General features: G+C 45.8%; 6 protein-coding genes across 6 annotated transcripts; 3 read left to right on the top strand and 3 right to left on the bottom strand.

Annotated features, from left to right (window-relative positions):
* Positions 1 to 564: 564 nt before the first annotated feature.
* Positions 565 to 3,735, bottom strand: N7511_002911 (glycoside hydrolase family 71 protein; the record flags this gene model as incomplete). The annotated part of the gene is made up of 1 exon (XM_057125336.1): positions 565 to 3,735. One exon carries the CDS (start codon positions 3,733 to 3,735, stop codon positions 565 to 567), a length of 3,171 nt encoding a protein of 1,056 aa, XP_056987495.1.
* A 1,032-nt stretch (positions 3,736 to 4,767) lies between these two features.
* N7511_002912 (uncharacterized protein) lies at positions 4,768 to 5,568 on the top strand (the record flags this gene model as incomplete). The annotated part of the gene is made up of 1 exon (XM_057125337.1): positions 4,768 to 5,568. The coding sequence occupies one exon, from the start codon at positions 4,768 to 4,770 to the stop codon at positions 5,566 to 5,568; it is 801 nt and encodes a 266-aa protein (XP_056987496.1).
* Positions 5,569 to 5,811: 243 nt separating this feature from the next.
* On the bottom strand, positions 5,812 to 7,863 carry N7511_002913 (DUF4246 domain-containing protein; the record flags this gene model as incomplete). Its single annotated transcript, XM_057125338.1, has 1 exon — positions 5,812 to 7,863. The coding sequence occupies one exon, from the start codon at positions 7,861 to 7,863 to the stop codon at positions 5,812 to 5,814; it is 2,052 nt and encodes a 683-aa protein (XP_056987497.1).
* A 3,454-nt stretch (positions 7,864 to 11,317) lies between these two features.
* N7511_002914 (uncharacterized protein) lies at positions 11,318 to 11,941 on the top strand (the record flags this gene model as incomplete). The annotated part of the gene is made up of 1 exon (XM_057125339.1): positions 11,318 to 11,941. The coding sequence occupies one exon, from the start codon at positions 11,318 to 11,320 to the stop codon at positions 11,939 to 11,941; it is 624 nt and encodes a 207-aa protein (XP_056987498.1).
* A 1,648-nt stretch (positions 11,942 to 13,589) lies between these two features.
* Positions 13,590 to 14,370, top strand: N7511_002915 (O-methyltransferase; the record flags this gene model as incomplete). The annotated part of the gene is made up of 2 exons (XM_057125340.1): positions 13,590 to 14,109; positions 14,165 to 14,370. 2 exons carry the CDS (start codon positions 13,590 to 13,592, stop codon positions 14,368 to 14,370), a joined length of 726 nt encoding a protein of 241 aa, XP_056987499.1.
* A 259-nt stretch (positions 14,371 to 14,629) lies between these two features.
* On the bottom strand, positions 14,630 to 17,402 carry N7511_002916 (beta-glucosidase; the record flags this gene model as incomplete). Its single annotated transcript, XM_057125341.1, has 3 exons — positions 14,630 to 16,787; positions 16,869 to 17,188; positions 17,277 to 17,402. 3 exons carry the CDS (start codon positions 17,400 to 17,402, stop codon positions 14,630 to 14,632), a joined length of 2,604 nt encoding a protein of 867 aa, XP_056987500.1.
* Between the last annotated feature and the right edge of the window lie 1,181 nt (positions 17,403 to 18,583).

Consider the following 18,583-nt stretch of genomic DNA (forward strand, 5'->3'; position numbering starts at 1 on the left):
ACTTAAATTTCAGCTACGCTGAAGAGAACTACACCTTCAGTAGCGCGCAAGCTAAGTGCAAATTGAGCAATGAGATAATAAGCTTGTGGAGTGCGATGTATGGGTTTTTTTGGCATTATTTTGTTGCATTGCTATTGATTGACCTAACACTCCTACTTTCAATGTAGGAATTTTATCATATCAAGCTTCATATTTTCTATAGCATACACAATCATTCAGGAAAAAAAGGGGGAGAAGACCCTTCTCTCGATATTTTCACGCGTCGCATATAGATTTATATCCGATATTGCCGATGTCCACCAAGAAGTCAGAGGGCACTCACGCTTATTGATTGAGATAGTTTCTCACATTTGTCCGATGTACGGATTTAAATGGATTTAAAGCAAAAACAAAGTCGAAACCAAATGCTTGAACCAATGTTTATTTGGAGAAAGGAAAGAATATCAAAAAGTACCTGGACGATCGAGACCAGCCAATGAAGAATGATATTAAATTAACCGCATTTTATTAGTTCCTTGTCTATATATCACATTGGTACACGTGGCAGCTGATTGAATGGAAAGCTCAACGTCTCAAACACTTGCTAACCATGGAATCAACTTGATTCAACTTCGCTTCAAACAAACTTCCGAACCCCTTTATTTCTTCGTCCTTCATGCCGCGTCGAGAGGTAGCAAGAGTATCGTATCGAAAGGCATTCAATGATTCATCACTAATACTGCCAACTGCAGCACCAGCGTCAAAGCCCAACAGCATACCGAGAACCGCCACAGGAGCACTGTCAGGGTTCTGCACCAAACTGTAGATATCGTAGCCTTCATTGGCGACGGTCCCCGTCAAAGCGAGTATCGCATCAAAGCCTTCAATGACATCCCCAAGTCCCGAAATCGGACCCAAGAAAGGCAATGCCATGAATACACCACCAATGATCTCCAGTATTTTCTTTTTCTTCTCTTCAGCCGCAACCTTTTCACCTATGTCGATAACATTGTAGATGCGATCGACTAGCTGACTTAGCGTGAAGACAGCGGTGGATATAGTCTGAACAACATCATCTATTACGCCGCTAAAGCTTCCGGTAGCAATGCTAAGTTGGGTTGAAATGATCGAAATTTGGAGATTGGGGATATTTGGCAGAGCCTTTTTCATAACATCGCGAGGGTCAGTGACAGTGATGTCCTTGGCTGGAACGGGAAATCCCTGCCACCAACGGCATCTGTATCCCCAACTCACAGGAACATTGCAGTCAGGCTTGCTACCATAGTAGGGTTCCTGATTTTCTCCAAAGAACATACCACCGTCCAGGGTTACCCAGTCAGCCTCCACGCCGCAGTCAGCCGTGAGATTGCTGAAGAAACCTTCTCGGTCCAGAATATCATAATAGGTGGTATGGGTCTGGTCTTCCGATCCAAGATAGTCGGCCGGACAGGCGGTAGTTGACTGGTTCACACCTGCAGCGATGCTGTATGTGCATTCGAAAAACGAATTACCCACGCCACTGGGCTGACCAATGACCTCACTGACGTTCATAAAATACATGAGTTGAGGTTGGACCTGCTCTTTCATGTACTTGGCATACTCTTTGAAGTCTTCGTCGTAGTTGGCTGTTTCAGAAATATCCGTGTAGTTGGCCAAAGTAGTCTCCAGTTCCCCATACAATGCACCAAGCATATAATAATCGACGCAATAAGGATCCAAGCTGTCAAGGTCTGCATCTAGATCCTCGAGAGAGGAGTATTTAATGCTGAAATCGCAAGGGGAAGTGGCAGTGCATTTCGCCGCAGTGTCATCGTCCCAGCTCTCACAAGGGTCATCATCCTCCTCCTCATCATCATCGTCAGAGGTCGACCCTAGACATACAGGCGAAGGACAATAGTCTCTGGTACAGGCAAAGTTGCAAAGGCCATTGTCATCAACATCTGGCGCCCAGCCGACAATAGAAGTGTTTTGAGCGGGAGGTACGTTCAAGGGACCCGTTGCGGTGCAGGTACAATTGTAAATGGGGCAATAGCCATAGTTACAGGCAAAGCTGCAGAGACCGGTCAACTGACCCTCTCCAGAGCCACTCACACATGTGTCCGCGGTGAATGGGGAGACTGTGGGAATTGTCAATGGAACTGACACAGTTCCGCAAGCAGTTGACGGGCAGTAGCCATATTCACAGGTGAAGGAACACAGACCAGCATAATTGGCGTTCTTGCCTGCAGCTGGATAGCCGACTATGCCTGTGGCTTTGGGCAATGTTGGATGAGGTCCCAGCTTGGTGCATACGCACGCTCCAACTGGACAATAGCCCAAGCTGCAGGCAAACTCGCAAAGCCCATTGAAATCTCCCATCCCCCATCCCTCGATACAGACTTCCTTGTCAAGGTCAGGAGAGGTTCCGCTGAGTGGGTTTCCCATGGCGTAGCCCACCCATGCGTTCCAATTTTCGACTTCGTCGCCCATGGCACATCCACTGCTTATTTCGGTTCCCTCAACTTCGAGTAAGCCACTGGAAGTAGTCAAGCTCAATATCACACCTCCAGAATGACCGGTAAATGAGACACTTCCATGGTAAATGCCGACATTGCCACTGGGGGTGTTGGTCCAGGTTGCGCCGACATCCACGCCACCTATCGTCACAGAGATACCTGCAGGCTGTGACAATAGTGCTGAATAGAAGATCTTATCTTGCACCACATCTTTGGGCCAATACTCCAGCTCGAGCTGCGAGACGGTATTCGCAGTTGTGCCACCATCAGCGCACGCACCTGCTGCATTTTGGCGATACCATGCAACAAGGCCCTCTGTTCCTGAGGTTGTGCTGTTGAACTTATAGAGGTCAATCAGGTAAGGCAATAATTGTCTCCAGCCGCTGTGATCGAAACTTTCGACATAGTTGTATGGGGCATCCCCAGTATCAAATGCCGTGTACATCGAGTCGGCTAGCGAATTGTGGAAGTCAACCGTAGGGCCTATATAGTGACTCTCACCAAAGTCATTCCAGGAAATGATTTCGATGAATTCCGGGGCCAGATAGAGCGCTTGTTGCCATCGGGTATACCAGAGATCATCACCACGCCAGAGCCAGTTTTTATCATACCCAGGCAGGTTTGTAAAGAACCAAGGTGAGATTGGCATCATGTAGGGCTTTGTTTCCAGGTATTGCATGTAAGAGGCATCAACATAGGTGTTCATGTCATTTGGCCCATTGGGCCATGCAGCCCAGCTAAACAGCCCGTCTGCAACACCGTCGCCCAAAGCCATGGCAGGTTTGGCCCCAACTGAGGACCAATCCGGAACAAAGAAGAGGGACATTTCTGATTTGAGATACACCCAGTCATCAGCATTTCCAGGCCCTTCAAATGTCGAGACCAGTGGAATTTTCCCGTGGAGGTAATAAGCGCCACTGGAAGTGTATTTGTTCAAGAGACTCAGGACGTCGCCTTTATCCCATGCTCCATTGCCTGCATAGTCGAAAGAGAAGAAAAGAGAGAATTTAAGATTTTCGGCGGCTGTAAAGGCATTTGGCATGGAGCTGGAGGTGGTGTCTTCTCCGTTTGCGATATTCAAAGCGAATGCGTCGATATGGGCATCCTGCGCGAGCTGGATCTCATTTTCCCAGTCAGAGACCGAATATCCGGCCGTATTTGAGACCATGAAATGAGCAAATACAGCACGGGCATATCCCTGGGTGTATAAGAAGCATGAAAGGAAAAGCATGCAGCGCCACCAAAGGAATGAGGCAGGCATTTTGCTAAAGTATGGAACGAGTCCAACTTGGATGAAAAAAAAAAGAAAGTAATGATTAAGGAATGATTTTAGCTGATAAAAAGGTTATCAGAGAAGAAAAATGAACGGCAGTGACTAGGAGAGCATGCTTCAGAAAGTTGAGATGCTATCTTCTCTTCTCGTTGACATATAGTTACTTGTCAACTTTTGGCCCCAATACCACTTCATTAGCGCTCTACCGGTGGCGGTTCTCTTATAAGTAATATATCTCAGTGGGCCCAAATATTAGCCAGTGTCTCTGATAAGTTTTGCCGTGATCCGGATGCAATATTACTTCTTGACGAAAATTTATATACGGCATATCACCTCCTGGATACACAAATCTTATACAGTATAGATCTTCATTATAAGATCAGCAAGCATCCGAAGGGTCAAGAACATTTTATTTCAGATTTGATTGGATCTCTCAAATCGCATATAGAAGTCAATCGTACCTCGGTTAGGGATAAGCGTCGCCAATGGTTTAGCTTTGCATCCGGAGATTACTTCATAAAGAGACTCAGTTTCCGAGGTGCAGTAGCTCGTGGGACGGAAAAAAGGCCTTGAGCTCACTAATGGACCCCTAACTTATATAGTAGGGTGTGATTGGGCTTGGCTAGATAGCAGCGCCGTCTGAAAATTAAATGAGGCTAAAGCTTAGTGCTTTTTTAGTGCAGAGCCCCCAATACTGGCTCGGTACGCCTTTGTGTAATATTCATACCACGCCGAATGAGTACCATTTACATTCTTTTAGCTGATTATACTTGATGTCTTCATAAAGTCCATTTCTCGGTGTAGTTTCTTCCTCTGCTACTGCGACTCATTCTAGTTTGACGGACACTCCCTTGTCAGCCATTCACTCCATCTCAATGTACTGCCTGCTTGGTGTACATCATTGCATATCTACTTGATTTGCTGTGCCATCCTTATATCTCATTGCCTTGAGCTAAGTCTCAGGCCTCATCCTTGTCCACCCACTTTAATTCGCCTGCCACTCTTTCTTTTTCTGTCGACATGAAGACATTCAGGCTTCTTCTCTTCGCACTCCTGTCCCTTTTTAGCCTTGGACAAGCATCTAAGCTCGCTGCCCCGAGCGAGATGCTCGCCATGTACAACGCATATGTTTTGGATTTTGTCAAGAATGGAGCAAAACGTACCCTGGGACCGCAGCTAGGCAATGATGCCTTGGTTGACTTTGGGACCTTTACGGCACACATCTGGAAGGATATTAAGTTTGCTCGAAACGGCCTTTTCTTAAGCCAAGCCCCAGAGTACGGGAAGAATACCTTGAGCCAAATCACGAAAGGCCTGCCAAAATACCCAAAATACAACCGAGATCAGTTGGTAGAAGATTCTTCTTTGAAAAATCATCAGATGGTCCTCGAAAAGCTTCGTCATGTCGTTCAATCGACTCGAGGTAGCACCGCGTCGGGCTTCTCAGACGCTTGGAAAGTCCATCTTCCCGAATTCAGGCGGGCTTTCGCAGGGACCCAAGGAGCACGGCTAAGTGAGATGTTCTCAGTCGGACTAAAGCCATTGTTTGAGGACGAGTTTACTACTTTGAAATCTTCATCATATACAGTACTGGACACGGACGTTTCATACGATTACCAGAACTGGGGTTTGACAGCGGCGTCTGAGGATAATCCAGTAGATGCAATGCAGAAATATATGGATTGGCATCGTGATCTTGACCCAGACCAATATGAGTCGAAGAAAGCAAAAGCTGTGAAAGCTTACCTATCCCATCGGGATATTACCGCGTCGATTGGTAAGGGCTTGAGTCAGTTGGACAGCCTGGACAGCTGTGATTAGAGGGTTCTTTTATACAGGACAGGCCGGATAGTAGCTCAAATCTGGATATCTCTGGGACAACTGTATGATCGGGACTTGCCAACTATACAAAATTCAATCTATACTACCGGCTTGCTTTCCATAATGCTCGAATTTATCAGAAGGAAGTGGTATTTTCTATATCATTTTGTACATATGGAGATCCATAATAGTAAACACTTGGTATTCTAGCTGCTAGCATCAGTCTCTTGTGTTTGGCTGTACTCAAGTAATGTAAACTTCCGAATAGTTGTGCAGCAAATGTCCGCGTTCAAGGAAATCCTTGCTTATTCTGTCTCTGTCTTGCCTCATTTGGTTTCGAGCCTCGACTGCCTGCGTGGATGTCATTAAATCATGTTTCGCCACGTCCTTCGTTGAGTGTAATGTCTCGACCCAGCTTGGATCCTGGGGAGGCACATTCTGAGTTGAGCAAATTCGATAATGCGGGTCTACCAACCACAAAGTTGCAAATCGAAGGTGCCCCGGCCGCAATGGATCTGCCAAGCCGAAAGGCTCGGCCTTAGACCGCAGTGTACTTGGCCAAGCAAGAAATTGCCCATTCCGTAAAATGGGGATAGACCCCATGGCCTGTAGAGCCTCCGGATAACAAGGATCATCGCTGCGGAATGGCCAGCTCGGAACATCAAAAACTCGATCCATAGCGGTATATTCCGCAATGTTGAAATCGTCGCTTTCGATATGTGTCTCTTGTTGGAATGAAACCTTTGCATCTTTGATGTTGTGCATATCGAAGTAGCATACGGCTGTAGAAACAATGTGCTCATTGAGGATACCAGCAACGTTGTGATGAGAATCACCATAATAAAATGGCTCTTCTGGGGTGAGCTCAATAGTTGACACTCGAACTATGATCTGCAAGCCCTCGAATTGATCTTGGAGAGATATCGAGTAGTACTGATGATCTGGATCGGGAATCTGGGGCGTTTCAGGCTCATCAGGGTCACTCCATTTGGGTATGATTGCGCGGCCTGTATTTTCACCAGTCTTCCATTCATCGTATGTGAAGGAGATTCCTGGCTCAATGCCTTTCACGGCGTATAATCGCCTGCTCTTTGCAACGATCAGTTTCTCCAGTTCTTCAGAAGAATTCCACTGCCATGGCTGCATACTAGCGATGAGATCATGGTACCCAGAGTCACGCAATATACGGTGCCGCTTTTCGGGCTCAGGGAGACTAAGATATTCTCTTATTCGTGATCGAATGCCAGGCCATTCTTCTTCTGTGATGGGTGGTGTTCGTCCCAGTCTCGCCTTCTTCATGTAACTAAGCAACTTGGTCTCGTCATCACCGCCTTCCACTTGGAAGTCATAAGTTCTGATTCGAATCGGTGTCCGACCCTGATCTCCAAGGATAAGTATCTCGTTCCACGGTTGAATGGCGGTTGAGATGAGTCCTTCGAGCGCTGTGTATATTCTCCTTTCCTTTGGATGCACACCATTGACATAGGAAGTAATCCTAGCTCCTCCTTGCTCGTTAAGAGAAACCTCACAGGGAAGGCATTGAAAGGCATTGGACCAGCGCTTTCCAACGTATCGGGAATCCATAAAGTCTCTTGCTTTTCTCTCTTCGAGATGCATCTCATCGTGTAAACGAGCTGGTTTCTCGGGAATCGGAGAAATCTGGGGCTGTGATGATCTCCAGGACTCAGGTCTCTCCATATCAACTTTGCCTGCGTCGGCAAGGACTCGAGTTTGCCCATAAATGAGAGGATACATCAAGGGATCAATCACATCTCGAACCGGACTCTCCGAACCACTCTCATTTGGATCTCCCGAGGCAGTAGACGAAACGGATTTCGATTCCGAAAATAGCGACGACATGGATTCTTGAAGCTCCTTGAGAAGATCGTCATGGACCTGAGATTTGATGACTCGTGAGTCCGCATCAAACACAGCAACATAGCCCGTGCGTTTGAAGTCAGAGGCTTTGTCTCGCAACTCCTTTACACACCACTGCCATGAGGATTCATCGAGATCAAAGACCGAAACGGCATGCCGATGCCATTCTTCCAGTGTCTGCGGGTCTTCGGACTTGCTTTCCCAGTCCAGCTGTTCCGTGACATACGACATGAACTGTAGCATGGAAAGCTCTACCAAAAACAATTGGGGAGTTTGTCTCCAATCGCAAATTCCATGTGCAAACCGATTGTCTTTCGGATGTTCATAGAAAAGGGGTACACCATTGAAACCAGGGACTCGCAAGGGGCCAGTGCCGCTGTTGTCCAACTTGATAGATGGAGGGTCCATCTTTTTCATTTCCGAGTAGCAGCGAGATGAATAGAAGGGGATTTGGTTCGTTCTAGCACGAACAAGTAGTCGGGGATGAAAGTGAAGTCGTTGCAGGATATTCGCCATTGAAAAAGAGCGGTGTATTAATGTGAGGACGATGCCATGAGAGGTGAGATGCGACAGATGAAAGAAAGAGAGCGAGCGCTATAACGTTCCAGGTCCAAATGGGGCGGACCAAGTGAGTGGTAATTTTGATACAGGGCATAACAGGACGTGGGTGTATTCCTGAGGACCCTTGCGATCTCTTGATTTTAGCGCGGGCGCTAAGCTTATCAATGGCTTCTATAGCTTCCGCGGCTCATTTAGCGAGGTACACTATTGCTTTGCCACACCGCGGAGTTCCGAAAATTGATTAGTTCTGATTCTTGATATTAGCATGAGACATTGAACTCGGAAATTACCAGACGCCACCGTCATATCCATGTCTGAGACTTCCATATTGAACCCTATAAAAAGTGACAGATGGAATAATCTACTTCGCCTTAACATGCAATTCCACTATCGAGCGAACATTCAGAGCTGTCAGAAATCATGCAACCAACTTCAATCCTTGTTTTCACCTTTTTGCTGGCTATACAGGGATTAATTTCCTCCGTATCTGCCTCTTGCTTCTCCAGCGCCCAGAATGAAACCATTGGGTTCTTCAGTAAAGCACCTCTGGCCCACGGATACACTCATCTATCGCCATCTGAATGTGCTAATGAATGCGACAGCATGAGCACCTGCCAAGCATGGCTTTTCATTATCAACGCGAAGGAATGTCAACTCTATCGTTCAGCCCCTGTGGCACAGGCAAAGAGTGCAGGTTTCATCATGGGATCGTGTGATACAGATGGCACCCGAGCGACTGGATTGGCATCAAAAGTGCCTCTGCTAGCTTCGTCCTCTGTGATACCTGGTTCACAGACTGCTCAGTCCTCCCCTTCCAGCGTAAGACCATCCTATCTGTGGACATAAGTCTATCTTTACGGACTTCTTCCTAACAAACGATCCAGATCCCAGGACATACAAACCATCTGAACCGGCATAAGCGTGGTCATCATCACCTTCATCGAGAAGACTAGTGAGCTCACAGCGACTCGGTCAGTGAATTTTACGCTTATGTAACACCTAGGGCGAGCAAAAAGTGGCAAGGGGTGAGCACTCAAGTGGCAAAGCGAAAGCCATGTTGGCTCAAGATCCGGTGTATATGTGCTGGTGGCCTAACAGTCCTAGCCAGTATGTCAACATGAGGATTAGAAAGAAACTAAAGTCAGAGCGCAGAAAGCGTGGTTCTGGCTAGATAAATATGCACAAGAAAGAACCTCAAACGCTTCGATTTCAGCAAACTATAGGTAGACATGCCTGCTGTGAATGAGATTAAAAGGAAGAAGCTATCAAGTGACCAGTGAATGCTATTTTTTTTTATCAACAGCTGAGTGCCTTGCCATGAACAAGCTTCTGGAGTTCGCCTCATGCTCCAACTGGAGGGCAAAATCAAAGAAAAGTGGTTTGATACCAAGTTATGGGCTGGACACCAGTATAATACTTCTTTATGATGAACCCGCTCGCTTAATATCAGTTCTTAGTCTCTGCCGCACTTGGTTCTTACCCCCTACTGTGTACTATCACTAGCAAATAGATAACCATCATAGGATCATATGGAAACCATGCTTTACTGATGAGGTGATATATATATGCAGTCAACATGATCGGAAAGCAAGCCACGGGAGTTAACTACCCTATGGGTTCCGAGAGATGCAGTTTCCACTTGTACTAGAATTAACCAACGAGGCCGTTGCCCAGTACTTGAGATGTATGTTTCTATGTAATTCTTATGGCAAAGTTTGGAAACAAAGGGGCGCTTTCGAGCTGCTTCTGCTGTTGATGCCTTCCAAGGTTAGAAATCAAAAAGCAGTGGGTGGTAAATGAAACAAATAACGGTCTTTAGTGTCTTTAGGGTCAGTAACCACTATCGACCCCACATTTGGCCCTAACCCTGAATGTACAAGGGTCTATGATGCTACGCTACAAGTGCATACTAGTACGCTAAAAGAGCCACAGGAGACCAAATAGTTGGGGCGGAATCCGTTATCTCCCCGGGTATGGGGCCGTGATCATTCTAGCTGTTACTTCGGCCGATAACCAATTTTTTTCAAGGCGTTCGCTTTTCCTTTGCATTTTCACAGTTGTCTCTCTGACTGTCTCTCACCGTCTCACATACGTCTACAGACTGCCCATACTCTTCATTGCCCACTTTTCAGCCACCACATGAATCAGGCCTCACACAGAATACACAAGAACTTTGACAAGTAAAACCCTTCCTCAACTTCATCTTCAGTATCCTCCCATATTTGTGGGGTAAACTCCATAGAAGCTTTGCCAATACTGAAGGGGCCTACATTAAAGCTTGGCACGTCTATCCGCATCGACAACATCATGTCAGATACAGTCGATCGACTCTCTGAACTTCCCATCGAACTCTTGGTCTTAGTCTTTCAATACTCTACCGATTTCAGTTCAGTATGGAGCCTCATTCACACATCGTCATACCTATCGTCAGTCTTCAACGACCATGTCTATATAATCGGCAATACTATTTTAAACAATAAAACTCCGTCGCCTACCCGAGCTCTTATGCAAGGCATTTTGTCACTACACAGAGGCACGTTCCGAAGCCGCACCCCGGAAGATGAGCTTTATGAATTCGATTGGTCTGAGGTCCTGCTGCTGTCTCAGGTGTACGGAACATCGTCAGAAATAAGATGGCTTGTTAGGCTAGCTCACCATGTTCATGTTCATGTTCATCTGCAAATGGAAATCTGCATGCAAAGATGTCTGCAAAGTAACTTGGGAGACCGAAAGTATTCCGAGGAATTCAAAATTCCAACATGGACCGAGGAGCAACGTGGTCTTCTAGGATTTTGGTGACTTGTGTTTCTCAATCAGCTCCGTAAAGAGTCAAACAAAGGCTCGCTTAGATGGAAACCTCAGGCCATAAGCACTTTGGACAGCGAAAGACAGTATTATGACTGTTCCTCTCTTTATACTGGAATGCAAACCAGGATAGCGCTCGATTATCTGACAGGTTATTACTCGGCTCCAAAATCCGAGCGACCTTCGATCACTTCGAGGATATTCAAGATACCCCCTATTCCAGAGGAGCGAGAATTTGGCTGGAACTGTCAACCTCTACCCACATGGCAGGCGATCTACCAGGGGCAGGACCCGGATCAAAATCCTCATGTACAATGTACGACCTCCAATACAGCATTCGATACCGTACCTGATCAGCTGATAGAGCAACCGATTAACCAACCCGAAACTCGGCCCCTTGGTCCCGAAGAAGAGTTAGAAGAAGAGGAATAAGATATAACAAGCGACGAAACCGAAGAACAAAGTTGTCACAGCGACCAGGTGATCGGTCAAGAAGCTGAACGAGATGACGATCAGAGACGAACTGAACAGTCCGACGAGAATCTCGACCTTCGGTCCTCGAGGGAGCGGTATTTTGGGCCTTTTTTTCTCATCCAGTCAATCTTCTTCTTCTGATGATGAGGTCTATCTCTTTTCAGATGAAGATGAAGATGGAAGTGACGAGAATGAGCATAGCGACGAAGACGAAATCGACCCTAGAAATGGCGCCCTAAGAATCTTTTTTGACGCTTCAGATACCGACAGCGATGACTACGAATATCCTGGAAGACTGCAAGAACGACGCCGCCCAACCAACCCTTATGTGGCACGTGCTATCCGGGACTTTGGGTCACGCTCAACAGCAGAAGAGTGTCTGGACCTAAAAATGGCGCCGCTTGGTCTACAGTTTTGGTACAGCATGACACTAAATCCGGAAGGAGGGCCTGGCAAGTATATTCTGTTTGATGCCTATGCTCGGTATGGGTTTTTATTTTGGGAAGGATGGCGGATGATCGAATTTGGGCTGTGGTCGAACAAACCCATTGAAGATATGTCTGTGTATTATCAAAGGTGGTTCCGATTCCTCTCTCCGGAGGATATGGCTTTTCATCTTAAGTTCCGATATTTCGGAGATGAAGACTGGCTATAGAATGGATTAGAATAGGAAATTATACATCTTAACACTTGTCAAAGTTTCGTCTTCCAGCTTTGGTTTCCCAGATCTGATACGACGAGTTTCTTTGGATGTTGAGCCATAAATAGTCAGGAAAGGGGCTGAAAGACTTGCTCAATCTGTATAGGTGGTAAAACCAGTCTGAAACTCTACTAGATCGCTGTTCGCCTAGCTCTAACGGATGGAGTGCAACCACAGGAAAATCTAGTAGAAAACTTCGGTGATAGAAAGATGGAACGACTAGTGATTTAATACTTACGTTTGTGAAGCAAGGCTTTCTACGTTCGAGATAGCCTGTTACTTCATGAAATAATTTCTATCACGGCGTACGAGGTTTCAAGTCATCCCGCGGAATGTTTTTTCCTATTATTATATGAGTTTAAGAATTCCCCCTCAGTATCAATGATTTTTTTTCATGAGAAAGAGTATGATCTACGCGGACGAAATCTCCAATACATATGTGAAAATTGAGAGCCTGATCAAACTTTTAGTAATGACCGCTTTCGAATCTTTATGTATTTTACCGCAGTGAGTGACTTAGGACAGGTAATAAAGAAAAGATAGCGCTAAAAGCCATTTTAATGAATCGGATGAATCATTGGGGGTGGCCTTTTAGCACTAGGTAGTAAGAGGGGCCTGGATGCAACGCAAAAAAAAAATCAAAAAACATACAACAGTAAGGATTCGCTAGTGGTCACCCACCTAACTACTAACTTACCGGCGTGTGGCTTAAGTACGGCTGAGCGGACGGGAAGCCCTGTTCTCCACACCCTGTGGTCGTATGTATCAGTTGTTGAAGTAAAAGAAAATAGATAGGAACAACAAAATGTGGATAGGGTGACAATTGGGATGAGAATTAGCTACATACCCTAAGAAGTGTCTCATATCAGATACCCTTATTAAACGCTCCGGACCGGAAGAATAGCCAAGCTGGCTCCGAAGGCGGACATCGTCTTCAGCTGTTCCTTCATGAACGCATCTGATGACACCGCCGTGAAATTCTAGCTTTTAATTGTGCGGATAAAACCAAGAAAGAATCTAGTATTTTCACAGGCTACCTTAAACCATCATTTCTGGCTGCAAATCACCTTGTCGTTCTGCTTCTCCGATGACGGAAGCGGCCAGGCGGTCTTCGTCAGAGTCTGTTGAGTTCACGCTTTCGCGTTTGATAAATTAAAGGGCTCAACCACGCGGAACATCTTACTGTCGCAGGATCCAAGGCGTTTCTTGAATGCTTGAAGAATACTTCGAGGAGATTACGTGGCTGGCGGATGATCAGATTCGGAATCAAGGAATTGGAAGAAGCATTGGAAGTGCGAAATACGAGCTTGTTGATGTTATCGGGGCAGTTCAGCTCAGCGCTCTCAGTTCTCCAAGGTGCGAGACTTAGGTTTAACTATAAAGTCACGTAACGCTCCGATGCCGAACATTTCTCCGAAATGCCAAGACTTTTCCAACCCAAAGGCGTTTACCTGCACTTCCCCACGATCTTTCACTTTCCAAGTTCTCTTCGGGTTTGATGAAATCATTTCCCCTAACTCTCATTTCATCTTATATTATCGTGCCTTTAAGTCTGACGTTGAATCCGAGAAACGTATCTTAGACTACTTTGTATTCCAAAAAGATGTCGCATCCGTCTCCCATCAAAGCAGCCCCTCATATACTGCAGCTGCTCTCCCAGCTTCATCAAATATCGCTCGAACAAGAAGCCAGTATTTCGCAGAAAGGCAAAGTGTTCTCTTCGGATATACTAGATGATCTAGAGGACAAGAAGTCAAAGACCAACCCAAAAGATGACTTCGACCGTCTCATGCTGGACAAATTCATCGCCTTGGACGAAGATAAATGCCAATTTACTTATCAACTGATCAATTCTATGGGTGCCACAAACATTGTCGAGGCAGGAACCAGTTTCGGAGTCAGCACAATTTACCTGGCTCTTGCTGTCGCCCAAACTAAATCCGCAACTGGCAAATCTGGAATTGTGATCGCAACGGAAAAGGAGAAGGAAAAGGCCGCAATCGCCAGAAAGTACTGGGCGCAATGTGGCAAAGAAGTGGAGCAGGAGATTGACTTAAGAGAGGGTGATCTGCTTGAAACGTTGGCAGATGGATTGCCTCAAATTGACCTCCTCCTGCTTGATAGTAAGTTTTAGCATATCCTGGTATTCTGGTTTTCTTAAATTGATCATAATGATAGTCTGGTCGGCACTGTCTCTCCCGACTCTCAAGACCGTGTTACCCCGTCTTCGTCCGGGTGCTGTTGTGCTCACTGATAACACAATTTCGGGAGTGAAGGGCTATGCAGACTTGCTGGCCTTTTTGGGAGCACCTGAGAATGGGTTCCAGAATATGACTCTTCCATTTACCAATGGGTTTGAGATGAGTGTTTATCGACCAGAGTAAAATAGATGGCACGACATGATCAGTTTAGGCAGATAACTCGCCTGAATAATATCAATCAAAGCGGCTATGAAAAGAAAAGAGAACAGTATTTCCCGAAGTGGCGTCGGCTTTGATGTGGTCATATGAGACCACAGATCCCAAACACTGGCTCGGAATGCCAGAGCTAGCATTTCAATCATCATGTATTTATACAGAAGAAATCAATGAAGGGTAACATTATTGTTTGATATTTGCTTTGAGTTGGTCATCTCGCACAAAGCTACTCCCAGGGCAACCAACAGCGGCTCCTAACATCAACTTCTATAATTGTACTCATCGCTTCTTTGACCCCGTTCCCAAGACCAAAGACGTACCTGCCCTCGTCCAAGACCCATTTACCAGCCATCCAGTGGGCAGCATCCCGTTTTTGAACCGGAACACCAATAGTGATGTCTTGGCTCGGCTCTAACAGTGGCGTTCTTTCGAAACCAACGAGGATAGTCTTCCTTGTCTGGCCCACCGGGCAGCTGTAAATCTGCACTACTTCCTCGCCCTCAATCGCGCCTGTGTTTTTGATCTGTACACTGACTGACCAGTAATCCCCCATATCGCAAACACTAGTAAATGTGCTTGAGAACGAAGTATAGCTCAGTCCATACCCCAACCACCAAAGAGGCGGCACGTCCGGGTGATTCATGTACCATCTGTAGCCAACTTCGGTAGCTTCTTCATATTTGACAATTTCAGAAATGCCTGGCCATGTTTCCTGATTCCAATAAAAGGGAAGGTCTGTATAACGCCTTGGCCAAGTGACTGGAAGTCTACCGGAGGGGTTTATATTCCCAAGTAAGACATCAGCCAGAGCATTTCCAGCTTCCTGGCCTCCATACCAGGCTTGGAGAAAGGTTGATGCATTTTCAATCCATGGAAGCTCCACAGGCGATCCTGACTGATTGACGAATATGAGGCTTTGAGGTCTTTGCACACTCGAGATGAGAGCTTCGACCAATTTGTCCTGACTTCCTGGCAAAGCCATATTCTTTCGATCATACCCTTCACTTTCCCACTCTTCGTTGAGACCCAAAACAACTATAGTTACTGCGCTCTCATCTGCTAGTGTAATCGCCTCAGAAATGAGCTCCTCGGGACTTGGGATCTGCTGGAGGTATCCGATGCGAACAGAAAGATGAGCAGCAAATACATGATTTGTGCCAGCCGTGGATTCAGTAAGTGATTCTCCGCTGGTGTTGGCCCAAGCTTCCACATGCACCGTGTAAGATTCTCCAGCAATCAGAGGTTTAGTAGCCCAGACCTCCTCGCTTCCAAATGCATAGAAAGTCTCCCCAGCCTCTGTCCAGCGTGAGTTATCGATAACCAGCTGTCCATCTATCAACAACCTTGATCCTCCAACACTGCTTAAGCTGAATGAATGTTCTCCAGTATTTGTAGGAACCAAAGTTGATGTAACGCGATAGGAATAAGGCGGGACAGGATCAACTTGGAAATCAAGAGGACAGGTGTCAGAAATATCGATGTTGGAGCTATCACGGTATTGTATCTCGATCACAGGTCCCGTGAGATTATTTGTAGCGAAGAATTCAACACGAACAAGAGATTTACTGTCTGAATTCGCAGACGAATTTGTCCCCCACTGTTGATTGGAGAGCAATGGCAGCCATTTTTGTGAGTATGCACCAAGAGCATACTTGACAGTCACATTGATATCGCGCTCAGCAGTAACAGTTTGGAAAGACTGCATTGGTTGACTGAGATACTGAGGATTCATGCTTGCCGAGCCACCACCACCCGGAGATCCATTCAAAGCATTCGGTCCCACGAAAGCAATCTGTTTTCCGTGGATGTCCTCGGCTTTTAGAGGCAGTGCTTGCTGTGTATTCTTGAGCAAAACGATCCCGGTAGCGGCAATCTCTCGCATTAGTTGTATGTCCTCAGGGGCCGTAGAGGATACTTCTGGGCTATCTCGTGTCTGATCTACCTGATCCGAACTCAAGCCCAGCAAGTGAAACTTCTCAGCTAACAGCAAGATCCGTCGGACTGAGTTGTTGACTGCCACCAAGATATCGTCACTTGGGGTAGACCTAAGGGCCTGCAATAATCGTTTCCCGCGCTTTTCGGGCGGGCCTGGCATTTCTAGGTCAAGACCAGCGAGTAGACTTTCAACGGTTGAGTTTGTTCCACCCCAATCGCTCATTAACAAACCTTTATAACCCCATTCATCCCGGAGAATATTCTTGATTATGGGTGTATTACTGTCCATGTGTTGGCCATTCACTTTATTATAAGATGTCATCAAACAGTGAGGCGGCGATGCCATCCTGACAATCATCTCAAATGGACGGAGATAGATTTCTCGCAGTGCCTCCTCGGAGATCTGAGCATCAATACTGAATCGGAGGTATTCTTGCTCATTTGCAACGCTGTATTTCATTTATTGGTAAGCGTTTTCTCACGCGAGCATGCTCATCCTTCTATAGTATGCTTTAAGAAGATTGACTTACAAGTGTTTCGCAGTCGCTGCAACCTCGCCGGTTTCCTGTACACCATTGACGTAGTTTTGCGCAAGCTTTCCGCTCAGAAATGGGTCTTCGCCAAAGCACTCGAAATTGCGCCCACCCAAAGGGTTTCTGGCACAACAAATTGTGGGAGCAAGAAGGACATGGGCAGATTTGCTTTTAGCTTCACGACACAGCAGGCGACCCAGCTTGTAAATTCGATCTCGGGACCATGTAGCTCCTTGGCATACTGGACCGGGCATAAATGCAGCTTTGGGGCCATCGACGATGAACTTGCCGCGTGCTCCAGATGGTCCATCAGTTGTCTAGATTTTGAGTCAGCAACTTGCTTAACCTGATATCGTTGGAATCTAGTATTACAGGCATTGGATGTGATTAGGAAGGGATTATTACCTTAATAGAGCCTATACCCAACCTTGGAATAGGTGGAACGTGCCACATATCAACACCAGACAACAGAGACACTTTTTCTTCAAGTGTCAATTTCTGTAACAAAAGATCAACATCTCTGGTCCCCATATTGAAAAGTAATTCGAGTAAAAAAAGGGCTGCAGATCTGCAAACAGCAGCGGATTGTTTTGTGGTATTGGCGGCTGTTGATAAACTCGTTTAGTTGACTAGTTGGACATCCAAAGAGCCATTCCTGTGTTCTTCTGACTGTTAAAGAGGCTGGTAAAGCACCATCCGCCTGTCGAACATGACACACTGCACATCGAATCAATCGATATTGATTGAGCAATTTCAGGCAAGAAGAGCGGCTGATGCCGGTCCAATCATCGTGCTAGATTCGCTTTGTCAATGATTGGTTAACCTGTTAAGGTTAAAACTTCGACTTATCGTTTAAGTATGCCTACTGAGTTTGTGAGATAAGCCCGGATTAGCTCCTGGCTATCTTATCCGATAGTCCTCAGGCTGGTCTGGCTTACAACTCACTTTGCCTATCTATCCTATTTATCTGCGATCTTGTTGAGAACGGTTAAATTACCTCAAATGGAATATTAGTTCGGACCAGCTACTTATTACTTTAAAGAGTATCACTATCCTATCTACAAATGTCGTATAGCTCTTTGTCACGTATCTATAACCCCGAAGAAAATCTGTCCCATCGGAACTCGCAACTGGTGAAAATCAAGTTACTCGTATTGCTTTCGCATTTGTGATTCCAAGGCCCTTGATATGGGGATTGGCTACAAGAATTTTTTTTTCTCTTTTTTGCAGTTGAACTCAGTCACTAGTCAATAATCTTTCAAAAGTACGGCCAAGCAATTTTGTTTTCCTGAATCGCTTGGCAGTGCTAACATGCCTAGCATCAAACTTCTGATGCCCGCTTTTCTCACTTTCACCCAATATTTCATTCATATACTTGCCTTTGCTGCGTAAAACACTATTCAGCACGTTCTTTTTGAGTAAACTTGCTCATTAGATTCAAAAGTCTGTCACTAAGTTTAGTGGTCATTGTGAAAATGGAAAGCCATACAATCTTATGTTCATTGCTTTCACTCTTTTGAAGTCCCGCATTTTAGCGCGTTAACCAGAACTGTTATTAGTCGCCACTTGAACCGGTCCTTTTCTTCTTGGATCTAGTTTTTAGAATCTAATATTTGTAGCTATTTGTAGCCGGTGAACAGAGATTGGGCCCTAGTGAATAGAAGTAGTGTCCTTCTGCCAATACCCCAGAGCTACGTTCAAAGTGCCACCTT

Source organism: Penicillium nucicola (genome assembly GCF_028828085.1).
Source record: "Penicillium nucicola strain IBT 29836 chromosome Unknown utg000002l, whole genome shotgun sequence".
NCBI lineage: Eukaryota > Fungi > Ascomycota > Eurotiomycetes > Eurotiales > Aspergillaceae > Penicillium > Penicillium nucicola.